This window comes from Furipterus horrens, unplaced genomic scaffold (assembly GCF_987537825.1).
Source record: "Furipterus horrens unplaced genomic scaffold, mFurHor1.1.pri manual_scaffold_5, whole genome shotgun sequence".
Classification (NCBI taxonomy): Eukaryota; Metazoa; Chordata; class Mammalia; order Chiroptera; family Furipteridae; genus Furipterus; species Furipterus horrens.
In genome coordinates, this window is record NW_028327175.1 from 201706571 (window position 1) to 201726624 (window position 20054).

The 20054-nt window shown below is 58.5% G+C and overlaps 1 protein-coding gene across 4 annotated transcripts in view; it reads right to left on the minus strand.

The window, feature by feature from the left end:
• The window catches only part of EBF3 (EBF transcription factor 3), a 109116-nt gene that overhangs the window by 28857 nt on the left and 60205 nt on the right, over positions 1 to 20054 (minus strand). For all 4 annotated transcript variants that reach the window (XM_090278785.1, XM_090278784.1, XM_090278783.1 and 1 more), the window contains exons 7-8: positions 8197 to 8278; positions 4777 to 4894 (exon numbers count right to left, since the gene is read on the minus strand). In XM_090278785.1, the coding sequence (XP_090134911.1) occupies positions 4777 to 4894; positions 8197 to 8278 (200 nt within the window). The remainder of the gene's footprint in view (positions 1 to 4776; positions 4895 to 8196; positions 8279 to 20054) is intronic.

The window sequence follows — 20054 nt, forward strand, 5'->3', positions numbered from 1 at the left end:
CTGATACTGTCGGGGGGCAGCAGGCGGTCCAGGCCCCCGCCCTCCACCCACGGAGAGGAGGTGGCCCCACGAGAGCCCTGGGCCACCCAGGGACTGTCCATTCCCCCTGCAGGCTTCGGGGTGCTGTGGGTGCCCAGATGAGCCGTCCGTCGGGGGGCTCCGATTGCTCCCAACAACATTTGAGGGCGTTTGTACAAAAAGTAGTAACTAATCTCGGTAAACAGGAAGTGGCTCCCCCCAGCCCCCCTCCCGGGGCTCCTGGCTCTCCCGGGGGGCTGCGTGCAGACAGGCGGCCCCCGACAGGACACGGCAGGGCCTGGTCAGACCGAGCGCCTCTCTGGAGCCCCCCTGCAGGGCGGCCTCGGGTAAATGGCCCTTTTGGGCTCCAGGCCGGGTGTGGCGGCGCGCCTTCCCAAGCGGGCGTCTTCGGAAGCCCGCGCGCGCGCGCGTCCCCCGCCGGGTCCGAGGCAGCGCTCCGCGGACAGCGTCTGGTTAATCACCGTCTGCTATTGTCGCGCGCGCGGCGGACACGCCACCTCCCTTTGTTTGCTCTAATGTAGGACCAGGGGGGTCGTATTTGCTCATTCCGCGAGCGTCTCCCTCTGCAGCAGGAGCGCAGAGCCCACACTGGGAACCCGCCCTGAACGAGCGCTGTTGACTTCATGCTAATAAGTTCATACAAATTTTCATTTCTGAGGCTTCCGAGTGACATTTGCTTTTCTTAATTGCATGGAGAGCATTTGAAAAGGATCAGCTCTCTAAAGACTGACAAGTCTCCTCCGAGGGGGTGACCTTCATCAGCACAGCCAATTATGGCAAATAATTCACCAAAAAAAAAAAATTACAGTAAACAAATTTACTTTGGAGGTGAGAAAAGAAAAAAAAAAAAAAACGCAGGATCGACTGTGTGCACAGGAGACTGCTATCTGGCAGCTGTGGCCCAGCGGAGACCGCAGCATCCTGGAACGTGGGGCGCTCCTTGGCGGGAAGACCCCCGGCCCGCCCGCCCTGGCCTCCAGGCCACCGCGGCCCATGGCCACCTTCTTTCTGCCTGCATTTGCATACATTTCAGTGCCCATACGGAGAGGGGACATGTGTTCAGTGAGAAGCACAGCGGAATGAATTACACAGACAGCGTTAGAGACCCTAATGACATACGTGCACAATGCGCCCAAGCAGATGACAGAGGCTGGCACTCCGCTCAAGGTGGAGGAGGAGCAGCAGCGGAGATGGGGTGGGGACGGGGGCCCCCACACCCCATCTCTCTCTGGGGGCCCACTGCAGGAAGCCGCCCTGAGGATGCGTCCTGGTCTGCGCTCTCTGCAGCCCTCTGGCCAGGGCTGCCAGGATCCAGAAAAGGAGGTGGGGCGCCCCTCCCCTGCAGATCTGACATGTGCCACAGTGACCCGTTTTTAGCTCCAAGGAACCTCTCAGCCTGCTCGGCGGGAGAGGCGCTGGCTGGGAGCACTGTTGGTCTTGACCTGCTGTGTCTTAGGTGCCCACGTGGACTGGTTCGCCAGTGAGCTGGGGCTGGGGCGGGGGCGGGGGGGGGGGGCGGGGGGGCGGTGCCGGCGGCCAGGCGAGGATTTCAGAGGGAAAATGAAGCCACTTGACACCAGCCAGTCGGGTTGACCAGGGTGTGCGGTCCTGCCTTCCTTTCTCTGGGGGTCTCTCTACCAGTTCCAGTCTCCTGTGAGTCAACAGCCTCGTGCTGGTCCCCGTTCCTCCGCAAGCTCTCCTGAGTGACATCCCAGCATTTGTCACCTTTCTCTGCATTCACAATATTGAGGCACTCACGCAGGCCCGATCTTGCTTCGTGAAGACTCCTTTGTTCTGCCTGCTAAAATGTCTTGTAATTGTGCTGGGGCTGTCCAGATGGCTGGCTGATACTCCAGCTGATAGGATTATACCTTTTACCTCTCCTAGGGCCATCTGTTCCCCTTCACTTGCTGAAGCCCCGCAGCCGGGATCCGGGCCTCCTTATTGCATAAACCTAACCGCATTACGGCGCTTGGCATGCAAATCCGGGTGCTGGGCAGGGCTCACGGAGGTTTAAGCAGGGCTGGAGCCGTTTACGAAGGGACAAGTGACAAGGAAGAAAGAAAGAGAAGGCCCGCGTGCGACGGGGCCACGCTGGAAGGCTCGCGTGCCCTCGCCTGTGCTCAGCGCTGTAAATAACCTGCCTCGCTTGTTGGGAGCCGCGAGGACGCCGTGGCAGCCGTCCACCATGGCGGCAGGGGATTCGTTTGCTTGGAAACCATCGGCGAGTGCGTACACCCTGCTGGTGAATATTAGATGACTGGATAATGAGGTGTTAGCCAGGAGAGGCTGCGCACGGTCCAGCTCTGCGGCTGATGAGGCACTTCTTCCGTAAAGAACGTGGGGCTGGCTCCCCCCACCCCTGCGAGGCGCCCTGACCGGGCAGGAGGACGGAAGGGGGCTCCAGGCACAAGGTGGCCAGACCCTGAGTGAACTTGATACGTGACAGCCCTCTGGGGACGTGGCCGGAGCGTGGGGTGTGTATCTTTTCATCCTAGAGGAGCCTGTCCTGTGGTGCAGGGCCCTCGCTACAAAACAGAAAGTAAACAGACCCTCCCCGTTTGTGCCTTTTTCTCAGGGACTTGTATGTGTTACTTCTCAGTCACCTCTCTGCACCTTAAAACGATGCGTCACTTTCTGGGGCAGGACTAGGCCTCCCAATGTCCTTGCAAGAGAGTGACTTAGTTCAAACGCTGATTTTAAAAAACTGAGAAACAAACATAGAAAAAATATCTTGATCAAGATTGCTTCTACAAACAGCTCTGGATGAGTTGGGTTTATCTCCAAGGTATCCGCTAGTGGCCTTTATTTTGCTAAATGCTGTATCTTCTGCTTACAGTCAAATGCGTTCTCGTGCTGCTTACAAAAATAAACACTTGTCCTTTGCTCAGATCATAATAGCTCATTAGAGGCGGCTGAGTGTGGCCCCAGACTCCAGCCCGACACCAGAGGGCTGAGGGCCTCCTTGAGCCTATCGTGTGGCGGGCTCCGGCTCTCTGGGGAGGCCGGGGCTGGGGACGGGGATTCAACCCTCTTAATTGTGAGCCTCATTAGCGGTGGTTGCTAGGCAGAACCCTCACCTACCTTCAGCGCACAGGAAGGGGATAAACAGTACGTCACAGATTCTAATGACTCTGGCGCCCAGGGCGACCTTTAATTATTATATTTTTGTTCCCTTATACCTTAGTCGTTAATGGAGAAAAACAAATTAGTTTATTTTCGTGGCCCACAGCAGATGCGTGAACTGTCCTCTGGTGTTCAGTCTGAATCACACGTCCCACTGAGACCCCGGGCAGGCTCCTTCCACCTCCCCGGGAGCCCGCCTGCCAGCCTCGAGTGTGGCCCCGGGTCCGAGACCGCGGGACGGTGGGATAGGCGCTTCGCTCTACCCGGTTGGGTTGTGCCGTTTTGTTCACAACTCACTTTTTAAAGAAAACGCACGTTACTTTCTCAACCATTCATATTGATCCAGCTCGTGATTATCACTAGATGTTTTATAGAGAAAAGGGACCTTAGGTTAAGGGGACACGATCTATGGTGGGGACAGGCGCACAGGCACACCGCCACACGTGACAGGGCATGTTTCTGCGTTCCAGCTCGATGCCCAAGTGCACTGCTCCCTCCTGCCCCTCTTACCAAAGTTCTTCTTTTTGAACAAGCAAACCAGAAGTCACTTGGAAGCATTGGTACAAAACCCCGTTTTTTCTCACCCACCCCCATGAGTGAACTCTCTCAATCCAAAACTCCCCGCCCCCATCCATCCATCCGTCCATCCATCCGTCCATCCATCTATCCGTCCATCCGTCCATCCATCTGTCTGTCCATCCGTCCATCCATCCATCCGTCCATCCGTCCGTCCGTCCATTCGTCTGTCCATCCATCCATCCGTCTGTCCATCCATCCGTCCATCCATCCATCCGTCCATTTGTCCGTCCATCCATCCATCCGTCTATCCATCCATCCATCCATCCATCCGTCCATCCATCCATCCGTCCATTCGTCCGTCCATCCATCCATCCATCTGTCCATCCATCCGTCCATCCATCTATCTGTCCATCCATCCATCCATCTATCCGTCCATCCATCCGTCCATCCATCTGTCCATCCATCCGTCTGTCCCCATCCGTCCGTCCATTCGTCCATCCATCCGTCCGTCCATCCGTCCGTCCATCCATCCATCCATCTGTCCATCCGTCCGTCCATCCATCCGTCTGTCCATCCGTCCGTCCATCCATCTGTCCATCCGTCCGTCCATCCGTCCGTCCATCCATCCATCCATCCGTCCATCCAGAGGCAGGACACAGCCCTGGAGTCCATTCCGAGCTGATGGGACCAGGAGCCGCCGCCCACCAAGGCATGCACAAGGTGTCTGGGGATGACGTTCTGGATGGGGGCTTAGGATAAGCCAAGCTAAAATGAAATAAATTAGAATTCCAAGAAAAGCTCTAAGCAGAAGAAAGCCTAGGAACGAACAAACCACTTCGGTGAAGGCCGTGGCGGTGAGGCCGGTGAGAAAGCGGAGCCCTACTCAGGGCAGGTGGGGCGGGGCCGGGGAGGACCCCGTCCCGGGCCACCCTGCAGGGCCTGGGGGCCTGACCAGCGGGGGGCGGGGGGGCGGGCTGGGGACAGGAACGCAACATGAGTCCACACAAAGGAGGGGGCAAAGGAAAGAAGCATCGCAAATAAGAGAGACGTGTAGCGTGTGCCTACCATTTTCCAGATAAGAAGGGGCCGTACCTTCTGACGGGTCGAGCCGGCGCGCCCGCCGCCCGTGCTTGGAGTTGTTGTGCACAAACATGTTGTCGGACACGGCCAGCACGTGGCCGTCCACGTTGACCGTGGTGGACACCACGACCTGCGGAGACGAAGCGGAGGTGAGACCGGGCGGGCCCGGGCCGGCGAAGGCGCGCGCTCCCGTGGCGACACCGGCTGCCGGCCAGCCCGGCCGTTTCGGCTAACGGGGGGGGGGGAGGGGTTGCTTTGGTTTGGTTTGGTTTTGACCGGAGAGTGCGTCTCTTCAAGCCTGCTGCCCTGATTACAGTGTAGTCTCCTATTATGCTAACAAGTGAGTTCAATTCAGAGAAATATTCTCCTAGCCATTAGCTTCAGAAACACCCCTCTGGCCACTCATTTTAAAGCTGCTGTTTTGATTGATCTGTTCACATATTGATTGGGTAGTTTATCTAATTAAAATTCGTTCACTTGAGACGGTCCTCCTTGAAGAGCCGTGAGGCTTCCGTTGCCAAAAAAAAACAAAACAAGGTTCATAAATCAGGAGCATCCCTACTGCGCGCACGCTCTCCCGTCAGCTGATCGGGGTCAGTCTCACAGTCACGTGGAATGTCTGGTACCGAACGCCTTTGCATCTGAAAAGGCCACGTTGAATGGAAATGGTGAGTATTTCCAGTCCAGGGAACCTATCCCTTCTCCAGTTCATTGCAAGGATGGGGAGGACCCTGGTCTGCCCAGGGGTTGTCCTCTTGCCGGGATGACACTCCTGTCCCAGACCCAGTCAGAGGGGGCAATGGGGGACTGTAGGGAAGTGCCTCTTACTCTCGGCAGAAGTAACAAAGAAACTCTTGTGGGAAGGGGAGGGCTGGTGGCCTTCCCAGGGGATGTGTGACCACCATCCAGAATGGCGCCTGTGAATGGGCTCAGGGAATGGGAAATTACTGCCCAGCCTTGAGGCATTTCTTTCCCTGAGGCGGGGCCGTGTGGCATGTTAGTTCCAAAGTAGCTGGAGCAGCAAAGACGGGGCTCCAGGTCCAGCCTGGGGGTGACCCTTTGCAGCAGGACCCCTGGGACTGGAGCCCGGGTTTGGGGGGCAAGGCGCCTGGCTCTTTGCCATGTGTGGGTGGCAGCGGGGGCCCGCACCACCTAGAGAACCTCTGCCCATGGAGAAACATGTGGCCTGAGCAGGTGAGCGAGACCCAAAGGGGCTCCCGGCCACCTTCCCTGCAGGGTCTGCTCGCATCAGAACACACCCGTGAATGACAGGGAGAAGCCAGCGCCGCAGCGAACCTTAGTTAATAACCATGTATCAGTATCATCTCCTTGCATCAGCAAATGGACCGCACACCGCAGGACCTTAGTAATCAGGGAAACTGAGGGACGGGCGTTCAGAGGGTAGCTGGGAATTCCCACGCTCCCTGAAAGTTTCTGTAAACCTGAAACTGCTCTAAAAAACTGGTAGGGAAGAAAATTGATTTTTAAAAAATCACATTTAAGGGTGAAGGACAGACCAAAGCTACAGCCGTACACACCCGTGCGTGGGTAACAGATCCTTCCTGAAAGTCTCAGGCCTCACAGGGCAGGGAGCACTGCACCCCCAAAGCTCCCTTGCAGGCCCTCACTGGTAGTCCTCGCCCCGGCAGGCACCTCCAGGACCGCTGGCATCTCCCCAGGCCCGGGCCCCTCTGAAATGTGTCGCCGTCAGAGTCTCCCCACGCCCAGGCCCCTTCTTCGCTGCCCGGGCAGGGAGGAGGCTCCAGCACACTGTGCGGCCTCCAGGGGCGGGTGGCCTCTGCCCGGAGCGTGCGGGGCTGCTCCCGCTGACCCGGGCGCCCCCCCTCCAGTCTGCCTGCCAGGCCCCGCCTGGGCACGCACGTCCCCGCAGGGTGATGCACAGACTCGTAACTGACACAGATGTGGCCCTTTCAAAATTCCTAGACCATGGCATGTTAAAGAAACAAGAAAGGTAAAAATAAAATAAAGGACGCTAGCTTGGCTGTCATCTATATATAGGTCAGCCACCAAGGGGAAAAGAGTGCAGTTCAGCAGAGAGAAAACAGACAAGCTGAGCTCTGTCCCCGGCCTGGGCCGCCGTGCGGCGCAACTGCAGAAGGCACCGAGACTGCGGGGCCCGGCGGAAACACTGCGTCAGCCGTGACCTGGAGGCAAGTCCAGTTAGACCTCTGAGAGGCAGGGAGATCAGCTCAGGAGACGGGCGCACCTCTTCCCGGTCGCCGCTGCCCCGCAGGGCCCTTGGCGAGCTTGCGTGCGACCGCCACCCTCGTCGGAGGGACAGGGAGCACCTGCAAGGCCCTGCACCAGGAAAAGGGACACAGTGGCCCCGGCTCCAGAGCACGCCTTGGGCGGGCCCGCACGCCCTCCTCTGATTGGCTGGTTGGCTGTGACGACAGCTGTCACACATTTTGCTCCAAGGCGGGAGCATAAGTTAAACGTCCAACCACACCCTGGGCAGCATGAAGGTGAGAGCGTCCAAGCCGGCCGGCACTTGTCAGCCTCCGAAGTCTCTCCTGGTCGGCAGGGACCAGCAGCGGGTTTGCGACCCAGCCCCACGTTTTTACAACTAAAACCAGCAAAACCACCCATCGTGGGGGGCAGAGCACCCTTGACCCTGAAGTCGCCTCCTAACCCTTCAGAAACAAAGGCTGGGGAACCAGGAACCTGCTCCTTGGTCACCCCTGAACCCACCCAGCTCTCCACCTCTCCCCCCGAGAGCTAGGCCCTGGGCCAGGAGCAGCCCAGGAGCCGGGGGAGGAACGGACGCCGCGAGAACACCCCAGAGCTAGGGGGGGCGCCGCTGGGCTGGGCCACCTGGAGCGTGCAGCGGCCAGCACCCAGCGGGCGTGGCCCCGTTCACGAGGCGGGCCGGTCTTGAGGATACCCTCTCCCGCAGGAAAACTCAATCAGCCGACTGATGCCTAAAAGCCGTCCAGCTCCCAGTTCTCGTCCGTCAAGCATGAAGAGCCAGGTGTGACCAAGCGACAGGCTAAACTGATGCTGACATTGAGGACTCTCTGAGAAACTTCTGCAGCAGTCCCCTCGAAAACACCCCGGAGACTTACCGCGGCTCCACGCCAGCAGACCCAGCTGACTCTCCAGCTCTGGTGGCCCTGGCCGCTGGGGATCCCAAGTGCCCGCCCCCGAGTGCACCCAGTCATGGGGCGAGAACGTGGGCCACGTCCCTCATGGGCTGTGAGCGAATGGATGGACGCAACGAGTCTGCCACACGGAAGGTGCCGGGCATTGTTAAAGCAGCGGATTTAAGGATGTTACCCAGTGAACCAAGTCTGGGTGACCCCCAAGCCCTTGGGAGTGAATAATCGTTTTCTGCTCAACTGCAGCGTCAGAGAACCCCAATTCGATGTGAAGGCCAGAGCCATGGTCCGCACGTCTCCGAGAGGCGTGTACCTGGAATCTCCGCATGTCCCGAGGGTTGCCTGCGTTCTTCAGACAGTTCTGATTGCACTTGAGGAAAAACTTTAGAAAGAATCTATAAAAATACAAAAAAAAAAAAAAAAAAGGATATTTGTTAGGGGTATCAGACAAAAGACACAAGCTTTTTAAAAGACACGCCGGCCTGGGGAGCAGTGGTGGCCACCCCCCTCTGGCTGCCCGGCCGCCCTGGAGCGGGATAGGCCAGGTGCTGGGGCCAGTGGCCAGCGCAGGCTGTCCGTGTACGAAAGTCGTGACTTACATTTGTTGTGACGTCATGGGTTTCCAAGTCTTACTAGGACGACTGTGACTTGGATTGGCCATTTCTGGCCTAGACCTTGGCACAGCTGACCATAAGCCACCGGCGAAACGCACAACCCAGAGGAGCTGCCAGCTCCCGCCAATGAAAACACAGGATGCCCAGTCACACGTGAGTCCAGATCAGCAGCCGCTCTTTTCGGGCGGCTGTGCCATGGGGCCTCCTATCCCGAAAAATTCTTCATTCCGTATCTGAATCCGACCCTCGCCGAGCCTGCGGCATGCTCTGCAGCCGCCCAGACCCGGGGGTTCACCCCCTCAGGGGGCACACTTCTAAAGGGGCATCTGTGACATTGCAATGGTGCACCTCTTACAGTATTTGGGGTGCTGCTTTAGGGGCTTCTGTGGCCTCTGTGAAAGGCCTGCGTGTGTTTTTAAGGGGGTGACCCACAACTCTTGATGTGACAATGACAGCTGTGCCCAGGCAGAGAGCAGGACAGGCGCACGGCTGCCGCCTTCTTGCCACGCCCTGCCCTTGTGCTTCGAGGCATGAAGCGTCAGGGTCCTGGCCATGTGTTCAGACACAGTGACAAAACATGGTGAGGTTGTCATCCCCACCCCTGCACGCCCGGTGACAAATGTGGAGGCTCTGGGTGGCAGCACCCACGCTGGGAGCCGGGCTGGGACACCAGTCGCGGGGGCCGCAGCCCCATGCCTCATCTTGGGGGGGCCACCTCCCCCATACGCCGTCTTTGGGTGTCTGGGGACCCCACCCAGCGAGGCCACCCCAGGAGTTTGTCTGGTTTCTTTCCAAACACTGCCCATCCCGCTAAAGGACGGTTCATTTTTCAGATTTCATGTGAGTTCCTTGTCCTTGTGGACAATCAACATCCTAAACTAAAAACCCCCGGCGGACGAGGCCGGTCTCCGATCCGGGCCCAGCCGGCCCTGGACGCCGTCCCCTCAGGCTCAGGGGAGGCCGGTGGGCATGGAAGGAGCCGGGCCGCGGAGTCCTTACACGGGCGCAGCCTCACTACCTGAGGCCGGCCGGAGTCCCCATCCTTCATCAGCCGCCTCACCTCCACGAGAGCTCGCGGGGCCTCTGCACGCCATCTGCCACCCGCACAGCCAGTCACTTGAAATTCCACCCACCAGTTTTCCCTAACAGCCACCGCAATTAAGCCCCATGCGCCGCAGCGAGGGAAATGAGGCGCACCTGCGGCCCCTCTGCACTCGAGCTGCGTCGGGAAGGGCCTAACAAGGTGAGGGCATCGCAAAGTTATCGTCCTCTCAGGCAATTAGGGCCTCACTTCGGGGACGGCCGCGCGGCACAATTATGCCGCACTTGACCGGCCGGCTCATCTCCCAGGCAGGCGCCTGCCAGGGATGCGGCCCGCCACGCGCGCCAGCGAAGGCTCCCCGTCCAGAGCGGGTGCCGTGAAATTCCTCAGCACCCCTTTCGCCGGCTCAGCCCCGTACCTCTGAGGGCGGGGAGCAGGTTCGGGGGTCGCCCGCCTGGCCTCCACCTCCCACGGCGGCGCGAGGACTACAGAGGCCTCCGTGGCCCTCGGATGCAGACCTTAGCCCAGCACAGTTGTGTGCTGGGCACCCCCAGGGAGCGACTCCGGGGCAGGGAGCCCCACACACGCCCTTTGTTCGGCTGGGCCCCTAAGCCAGCTTCTCACGAGCAGGGTAAGGCTTGGGAGAGGCCTGCAGGGAGTGGCCCTGGGACCAGGGTCCCTTCAAACATGCAGGTTCCAAGGACACAAACCAAGGAAGGGACAGGGAGAGGCAGCTTCCGCCAGGAGGAGGGGAGCCCTGGTCCATGCTGCACCCCCACATTGGGTACAGTGAACTGAAGGACTTGATCAAGCCCCCCGAGTGGACGGCCCCGTCCGGCCTGACCGCTGACGGCGCGCGCATGCACGTGTCCAACCAGACGCGCTCGGGGAGACGCACGGGGCCAGCGCTGGGGGAGGGGCGAGGCGCCCGAAGGCCCGGCGCGGGAGGTCAAACGGCAGTTCTCATCCGTTACTCAATTACCCTTTAATGGGCTTCTTCTCCAAGAAAGACCTGACAGTCACCTTACGAATCTCCCTTCCGGAGCCTGGTCCACAAAGGATCCAACACTCTTGTTAGGGAAGGAAAAATCTTCCCTATGTCAGAAAATCTTTGGCTTTCACACCAATAAACTCTTTATTACTGCCTAATGCGGACGTGCGGCTCGATGGCAGCGGCGATAAAAACTCCAGCCTGTCATTAGGACAGTTCGCTTAATTGTGTACAGTGCGTCCCCGCCGCAGCGGCCGGCCCGGCCTCCAAATGACCGTTTTGTACACTAATTCCCTGACCCCGTCTTTATTTCCCTAAAGAGTCATCATCTTTCACAGGAGGTACCAGAGTAAATCAAGCTTGAAATATGGGCTTTATTTACTTGTTTCTCCCAGGCAGGAGGGAGGCGGCAGGGCGAGGTACCCAGCCCACCAGCCGGAACTCCCCGGTCGGCCGCGTTCTGCTCTCGGCGACGCGCAGAACCCGCTGAGTTCTTGGCCGCAGTTAGAAGGGAGGAAGGTGTGGTCTCAAGGCTCCTGAAATCAGGCTGCCTCCTCCGAGCGCTGGGGACGGGGACAGCACGCTACCTGGGCGACCCCGCTGGCTCTTGGAAGAGCGTGTTTCAGGGGTATCTCTAGCTCAGGGGCACCCTGTGAGCATGGACGTGGGGGCTCTGCCCGCTGTGACCTGGAGTGTGAGCTGGACGTCCCGGGCCCGCCCTCTGGTACGCAGGGACAGTGACTCAGTGGCCACCGCTGGACCCGCTGAAGGAAGTCACAAGTGTGGTCCCGGGACCCCGGGTCAGAATCCGCTCAGATGACGCCCGTGCCGCGGTGTGCGCCGCGGGGCGGAGCCCGGGCCCAGGACGGGTAACGGGATGGCGCGTTTGAAGTGGGGCGCTCTAGGCACCCCGCAATCAGGGGAGCCCCCGCCGCAGGAACTAACGTCCACGTCGGCTCCGTAGCTGTGTGTTTAAGCCATGAATTAGTTCATTTCTATTTACTTTTATGAAGCTGATTAACCAGAGCTTCTCTAGCTGATGAAAATCATTTTAATTGTAGTGTGAGGCTCCTGTGTGGTATCCATTACATTATGAACTGTTTAAATTCTACATGGGCATTGTGCTAATGGGCCCTTGGTGAGCGGGCCGGCAATTAGGCCCAAACAGCGCTCCCGCAAGCCGCTCCCGAACTTTGTGGCGTGTTCAGGACGATCAGGAACAAAGGAGGCTGCTTAATTGTAATTTAATGGAATATCAAGGAGTCCGTGGCATTAGACGCTGGCAACAGAGAGCAGGAGAGAAAAATTAACTGCAATTAGGTTTGATTAAAGCTATCTTTCTCAATAATCAGCGGTCCTGACAGGCCACGGGGCTCTCGTGGGCTCCGGGACGGCGAAAGGTGTTCAGCGATATTAGGGCCAATAAAGGGGATATTAGCATAGCTAATTAGAGCCCGGCAAACCCTGTAAAGGGGGCCGCTGTGTATTGTAATGTGTGAAGTAATTGGCCAAGGCCGTTATCAATTATACCAGGAATGAATTTGGTTTGTCAGAGAAAAGTGAGGGCGCGTTTCAGCCGACAGCGTCCTCTCCCTCCTGGTTCTAGCAGAGAACTTGTCCGCTTGCAGCGAGAGCCACGACTTACCAGCGGCCACACCACCAAGGAAGTGACGCAGCCGGGGACCGGGCGCCTCTCTGCCTCACTACCTGCCCCGAGACCGCTGTTTTCTCCCAGCTGAAGCCACTGACCCACCGTAAGGATCAGCTCCCTCTGGTCAGAGGAGAAACGGCCCCTCCCCTTAGCCACACAGCGGGCCTGGTGAGCGCGCTGGCGGCCAGGAGAGCGGGGCGCTGGGAGCCACTGCCCCGGGGGCCTTCCGCACGTGGGCACCGCCGGGTTGAAAGCACCTGTTCCCAGCACCTCAGGAACCCCACGCCTGGGGACTGATTTTTGTTTTTTAATTGTCACTTGTTAGACTGTCCCAGGTTTGGTCTTGCCAGCGCTTGAGGACGGGAGTGGCAGCAGGTTGCGAGGTCTGACCCCGCGTGGCCCTGTGAGGGGACAGGAGCGGGGATTCCTAGGGGTCGGCCTTAGCTTGGGTTAAAGGCCACTCAGAGGAGGAGCCGGGGCCCCCAGCAGAGACGGCGGCCCTGGGCTCCTGCCTCAGGGCTACCCGCTGACCTCCTCTGCTGGGCCTCAATTATGGGGAACACGGGAAACCTGAGCAGGAACGGAAACGCCGGTGCCTGTGCTGGGGGAGGGCTCCGTGCCCGGCTGGGGCAGAGGGCTGATGACAGGCAGCACACAGACGTGGCCCCTGTAGCACCCGCAGGTGAGCCCTGGCGCCGACAGCTTCCGGAGGTCCCCGCAAACTGCGGCAACCCCGTCCCAGGCCCAGCCCCTGCAGTTCCGGCTACGGAATTGGGAACAGAAAGCCAGGACACTGTCTGCCTACGTAACCACCTTGGCAAGAAAACATGAGTGTGGAAAACCAACCAGAAAAGGCAGCTGTGAAAGTCACCACCCTCGGTGGGGGGCATGGGGGATGGTCCGGGGGCTGGGGGAGGGGGACCAGGGTATGACTGCTTAAAGGGCTCAAGGGTTTCCTTTCGGGGTGACGAAAAATAAAAAGCATCTGGAAGCAGATGGTGCTCGGGCTACCCAGCCCTGTGAACGAATTCAGGGCCCCTGCCCTTGAAGTGGTTAATTTCTAGTTAGGTCACTCCTGCTCCGATTCCACCACCACAAAAACCTCCCGCGCCTGCCAGAGCAGAGCAGGAAGGCAGGCCTGTGGCCCTCCTGGGTTGTTGGGGCCGCGGCCCTGGCTGCATGCCTGCGCTCTTGGCAGGAAAGAGTTAAAGAGTCAAATTAAAAGGTAGGGCCTTTAAGAGACTTTCCTCTGACTGATAAGAAGGCCAGGCGGAGTGCTTCCTCGCAGTCCCTGCTAATTACTGGGAAGTGCCTGAGAGCCGTGGCCACAGCTGTGGAGTGCGCGCCGGCCATCAGTCGCTGCCGTATTGATTCCTGGGCAGTCCCAGCCGATCGGGATCTGGGGCCCAGAGACAGGGCTTCCTTCACGGAGCCTGTAATGAGCAGTCCCTACACAGCTCCACTCCGCTGACATCAGATCTGCGCCCTGAGATAGGGCGCAGGTCAATCCGGATCGGGTTTCCAGAACGCGAGGGTCTTCACGTCCTCTCTTTTTCTCCCACTCCCGCCATTAGCTATGATGGGGCTCCCGTTCTTCTGCGCCAGACGGGAGGAAAAATCTGCTCCATTAGTCTGATTTATTCTTCAAATATGCCATGACAAATTGCTTTAACACCAGACTTATTAAATTCTTGTACATTTCAAGTTATGGGTCTCATATACTCGGGCCTGCATGACGTCATCAGGAAGGGGGCAGAGGGTGACAGTCCTGGCTCGCACAGCTGGGACCGGATGTCCTTTGTGAGGGGCCCCTCCCCGGGAGCGAGGGCCGGGCTGCCCGAATCCCCACGAGGGCTCCCGGGCTCCGGGGGCCCCCATCCCAGGCGCACACGCCGCCCTGCACGCGCAGGCAGACGGAGGAGGATCTGAAAATGCCCACGGCTTGACTTGCAGCTCCGCGACGGCTGGCCTTTGTCTGGAGGTCGGCTCCGCGGCAGCGGGGCCGTCTCCGGTGGACAAGAGCTATTTTACTTCCCTTCGCTGGAGTAACCACACTGCATTAACAATATTTGTACTACAATCGCCCAGGGACCCACTTCCCAGATTCTATCACTTCTTTATCTCCTGACAAATACCTCACTATCGAACATTATTAGGTTTAGAAAATTAACCCTTCACGGTCCGGAGCCACACTCGGCCCCACCGTCCCTCCAAAGGGCCTTATCGCTAAATTTGTGCTGTAATGGTTTTCCTTTTCATCACAATTTCAGCCGCGGCTGTCAAGAGGCTCTTAGAGATACCATGATCTTGTTCTCGCGCGATGATTCTCATTAAAATGATGCCAAAGAGATCTGATGGGATTTAATGGCTTTGCCGGCCCGTCTCGCGGCCCCTCCGGAGCAGCGCCTGCCGAGAGCCCGCCTCTCGGAGAAATTTGTATGACTTGCATTAAACTTTTCTGGGTGGTTTTAATGTGTTCAGATAAGTAAAACCCAGGCAGACGCTCGAAGCGCAAAGGCATCCCCGAGCTCCGCGCCCAGCCGCCCGCCCGCCCCGGCTCGCTGTCAGGATTCTAGTTAGTATTTTCTGTAACTGTTCTGATATTTCATGATAGTTTTGATAAGGTTATCTGTTTAAAAGAAGTCAACTGCACAACAGAAGAGCGCTGTGACGCGCACAGTGTTTACACTGGGGCTCCCGTTTCAAGTGCACGTCTTTGTTCCCCCCTCTCCCCGCTTCCCCGGTTCTAATGGGCGCCGCCTCCTGACACCGCTCCCCCGGCAGAGCCTTCGCGCTGTCAATCAGGCCGTATTTTGTCTTCCGCTGCGCGCTCATTAAAACGACTCGCTCGCTCCCTCTGGACAGAGCTCTATTTGCCAGCTCTGATCACGGAGCTCCTCACTTCAGAAAAATGCCAGCATCGCTTGGCTCACATCAGATGCCCCGTGACTTGTTGCCAGCTCGGGGGGAGCCTTCCAGAGACTCCGCGCGCAGAGGTTACAGGCCCGCGCCTACCCAAACTCCGGGCTCCCGGCCCCTCCCACCCCACACGGGCGCGTCTTTAGGGCTCTGACCATCACGGAAACGCACGCCCGGCCATCCCGATTTCTGCTGTCCACGGAGATCCTTCTGAAAACCAACAGGACTTTCTCTGTGGTTCATTTTTTTCCTTCCAATTTTCACGTGGAAAAGGTCTTCTCTTGCTCAGATGCCCGTTTTCCCCATCCACACCAGCCTGCTTCATTAAAAACGATCCTCTTTGCGGGCTGAATTATTAATTTAAAAAATCCCATTTTAAATCAAGCCTGGGCAGGCGCGGAGGACAGCAGTGTCGAACCTGCCCACGCCGGCCTCTCCAGCCTTTTAGGTCCTGATTAAAAACTTATTAAAACATTATAAATGATTAATGGGAGCACAGCTCTGAGTGGCAATTATTAGTTTTAATGCAGGTAATGCAGCTTAATGAGGGGCACATGTGTGCGAGGCTTTAGCTTCATTACTCCTGCGTGTCAACAAATACAAGAGAAATGTGTGTCCATTACTCGGAACAGCAGCGCGCGCGCTCCTCCCTGCGTCCGCGAGCCAGGGGCCATAAATTCACCCCTTTCTGGGGCTCAGGGAAGGGCCAAGGTGTTAAAATCCGCGGACGGCGGGGCTCCCCCCGCCGCACTCACGCAGCTCTGCATGGGCACGGTCCTCCGAGACACTCTTCCGGACCCTTCCCGGGAACTGTCACAGGTTCCCACTGTCTCTGCTCAGTATGGCCTGCTCCCGACCGCCCGGGCCCACTGGGTGCTTTCCTTTCTTGTTGTGGGGGAGGAGGTGGTGGTAACGCAGGTTTCCTAAATAGTCCCGTATCCCTCACCTAAAGGGCCGTCTCCTGGAGTGCGGGGGAGGTGTCCCCCTGCTGAGGCCGGCGCCCGCACACTGGGCGGCAGCCTGGGGACACGAGGCAGCGCCTGGCTGCAGGGGAGACGACTGTCAGGGAGGCCAGAGCCGGCAGGAGGCGGCGTGAGGAACGGGTGTCTGTAGGGTGCTGAGCTTCCTCCACCCACAGAGGAGCCCAGACAAGTCTCGGCCCCACCTGGGACCCCCTCCCGGGGCCTGTGCACAGCCCATGGCTTTGGGGGGTGGGGCGCCCCCGCCCAACTTTGCAAGTCGCCTTCTCTTTTCTGTGTCTGTGACGGGCGGCCGGAGCCTGGCTGCTCCCCGCTCTCTGTTTGAAGAGTATTCAGGACTATTTGCATCATTTTACCGCTAATGTATAATATATGGCTCTAAAGTGAGCCCAAGCCCTGTCTTGTTACTGAGCATAAAAAAGTGAGGGCAATAAAGACACATTAGCCCTCTGAAGCACAGCGGCTGTAATGCAGGCAAGAGAGGGTGCCGCTCGGAGTGAGGAGGCAACCTTTCCCCTGCCTAAGACAATGGAAGAGTAAAGAAAATGTCAAATCAAGAAAAGCTGGATTTAGAGATGAGGCAGCCCGGGACGGCGTCGGTGCCGTATTTTGTGAGACTATAATGCTGTTGGCAGCAAAGACCCGTGTTTCTCATTCATCTAGGGCCGCATGGCAAAGCTTTGTCAGTCTGGGCGAGGCATAAATAATTCAGGGTGAGGGATGGCAATTACAGAGCCCTGCACAACCAAAATGAATATTTTATGAGGACTAAAACTGCTCTGGAATGAATCACACACACGGCGTCGCACACCACAGGCCGGCCCCGGGAAGCGAGGGGCCGGTCCTGCCCCCCGCTCAGGGCGGGGGCAGCAGCCCGCACCCACCCGCCGGCCCGGAGGTCTCAGGCTCCCAGGCTCCTGACCGACGCCCTGTCCCTCGGAACGCCCGCGCACAGCACGCAGGCCACGCGCAAACTCGGGGTGACCCACCCACAAGTTTGCTTTTCAGTGAATCCTTCCGAACCAGCATCGGGCTTTGCTTGTGGTTTCGATTGTTCAAACCACTGAGCAGGGCGAGCTGCAGACCTGCCAGGGCTGAGCCAGTGCGCTGGCTTCTGGGAGAGGAGGAGGACCAGTTTTCTTGCCTCCGTGGAATTTGGGGGCTGAAGGAAGGAGGGCCTGTGGGAGCCTCGGCGATGTTACACACACACACACACACACACCCCGCGTGACTTCTCAATTCCTTCCGGACAGGAGCACGTTCTACGCTCTGCTCCCGACCCCGGACCTGAACCACATTTACGTGGCCTGAGTCAGCCGATGGGGGTGGGGCGGGGCCTGGCTCCTTGGGTCCCCGGGCCCAAACTCCCACGAAAGCGCAGCTCTCCTCGGTCGGAGCAGCGCACACAACTAAAGGGAGCAGGATTATGCCAGAGCGGTTTTTAAAGGCTGAAAGGACGGTTTCATCTACATTTCCTCCAAAAATGCTCCTGGCGAATTGCTAGAACAAATAACAACATTGTTCGTGGGCCGAGGAGGCCAGACCCACTGCTGAATGGCCATTGTGTTTGTCCAGCTACTGATACCTGGGCTTTTGTGGAGGGAAGAAGGCCCGGGGCCGTGACATCAGCACAGCACAAGCGTCCCTCTGTGCCGGCTGCGAGGGGCCCTGGCCGGGCTGGGAGCCGGCACCGCTCCCTCGGTCCCTCGCAGGGGTTCTCTTTAAACCCAACTCCGGCGCATTGTTTATGAAAACAAGGCTATTAGGTATATTAATAATTTGATAAATAGGGATTTGCCCTTAATTATTCATGAAGAACATTTGGCAACGGTAAAATTATATTCGCAGAACAGGTTTATAAACCAGCTAATTATAAATTAAGTATGCAAGCGCAAATTGCTAACCTTGAAATTAAAATATTTTATGATTCTGCAATTACAAAAAAAAAAGGTAAAGAATCATCAAAACCCCAGGGTGGGCAGAGCACCCAGGACTCTGCAGATGGCACCCAGTGGCCAGGGGAGTGACAGCCGAGAAAGGGGACCAGGCGAGTGCCCCCCACCGCACCGCCCTAGGAGGGGCAGGGAGGACAGGGCCCCCAGACAACTGGGACTTTCCCAGAGGGCCACCTGACAGAACCAGCACCCGTCCCATCAACCGGGCAGGTCAGCACCCTCAAAAAGCCCGTCTGCGCCCCGCAAAGGACACAGTGTGTCACCTCTGCGTGCTGTTCAGCCCTGGCCTTGGGCAGCCAGTGTGTCCCCATCGCTGTGCTCGGAGCCCACAAAGAAGCCCCCACAGCCCTCTGCCCCCCAACCCCCACCCAGCCGTCCTGCTGGGGAGGGTGCACTCTGAGCTTGGGGTCCACAGGGGCAAGGTTGGCGGGGGTGGGGGTTGGGCAGAGGAAGACGCGCAGTGCCTCTGGTCCCCACTAGAGGGCCCCTCGCACGGCTGGGAGGGGGAGCACCCAGCCACCCCTGGCCGTCAGCACTCAGCTCCTTCCGCAAACTTGGGACAGACCCCTCCTTCCAGCGGGGTGTCCCGCCGGGCCCTCTGGCCCCTCTGCCCACAGAGCTCCTCGTCAGAGGCTCTGTCCACACCCGCCCGTGGCCGCGGCAGCCCCGGCGGCCCAGCGGCCAGCCACACACGCCAGGGAGTCCGACGCGCCCTCCCGCGGGGCTGTGGCAGAGGCGGGGGCCGCCTTCCTCTCCAGGCCGCGCAGCCTGCTCCTAATTCCGGCAGATGGTAAAGGAATTAAGGACAGCCACCAGCAGGAACCAGCGGCAGAATATCCTGTTTGTTCTGTTGTTTTCCTTAAGTCGGCCGGACCCCTGGACTTCTTTCCCGGGGCTGCATCACACAGTCAGGGCGCCCACTGCAGACCCAACACGCCCCGACGGTGCTGCGACCCGTGACCCCTGCCGCCACAGAGAACACGCGCAAAACACACGTGCGCGCCTCCTTCCTCCTTCGGTCATGGAGAGTCGTGCGGAAAGCCCCCCTCATTGGTCCCAGAACGGAGAGACCAGGGCACAGCGCGCCCCTCTCGCCGGGCCGCCTCGCCCTCCCACGCGGCTGGGGCCGGGCAGCCGTCTCACGGACAGAGCCCCTCAGGAAAGCGCCAGGGGCGCCATCGCGCAGGGCGGACACGGCACCCGAGGTCCACGCGCTCAGAACGTTGGCGGGACGCGCTCCGCGAGTGCTCCTCAGCGGTGGCCCGCGGGGCCGTGGCCCTGGGCCCCGTGGACAGCACCAGCTGCGCCGCGTTCCAACCACAGGGGCAGCCAGAGAAGCCCCACCGCCCCACGGTCCCCAGGGCCCGGAGGAATCCAGAACGGGAGGGCCCAGCAGCAGGGCCGCTGTCCCGCGGGACCGCGCCCTGGTGCCATGATGCCCTGACGCCAGGCGGGGCAGCACGCCCCCCGGGCAGCCTCCAGCCTGATTTGGGGCACGGCCCTGAGCTGCCTTCAACCAATTAACTTAACTCTATCGGCTGGTGGCTGGAGAATATTTTTATCATTTGCAATAGACTATTTACCACTTGATAGGATCCATTTCTCTCTTTCCCTCTGGGGCGTGCCACACAGGCTAAGCAACTTCCCCTAACAATATTTAAATTGCTTACAAAGCCTCTCTAAATATTTGCCATGTATTTAGCATGCCTAAGAGTTGCCTGTTATCCCTAAGTCTTTTTGTTGTAAATTGCAATTTTACAACTTCATGCGCATGATATATTTTGACAAAGCTCAGCTGACACCCTCTATTGGCCTCCGAAGGCAGCGGAGCAGACACTGCACGAGCCACCAGAGAACTCTCCATTTGCCGCGAGACCGCGGCCACCGCGCCATCCACAATCTGCATAGAGGAAGATTAAACATTCAATTTGTTACTTGATAGGCCACAAGGTTCACCACTTACCATACAAATGGAAAACATTACTGTCATTCCTCAACTTGCTTGCCTGAGTATTTTAT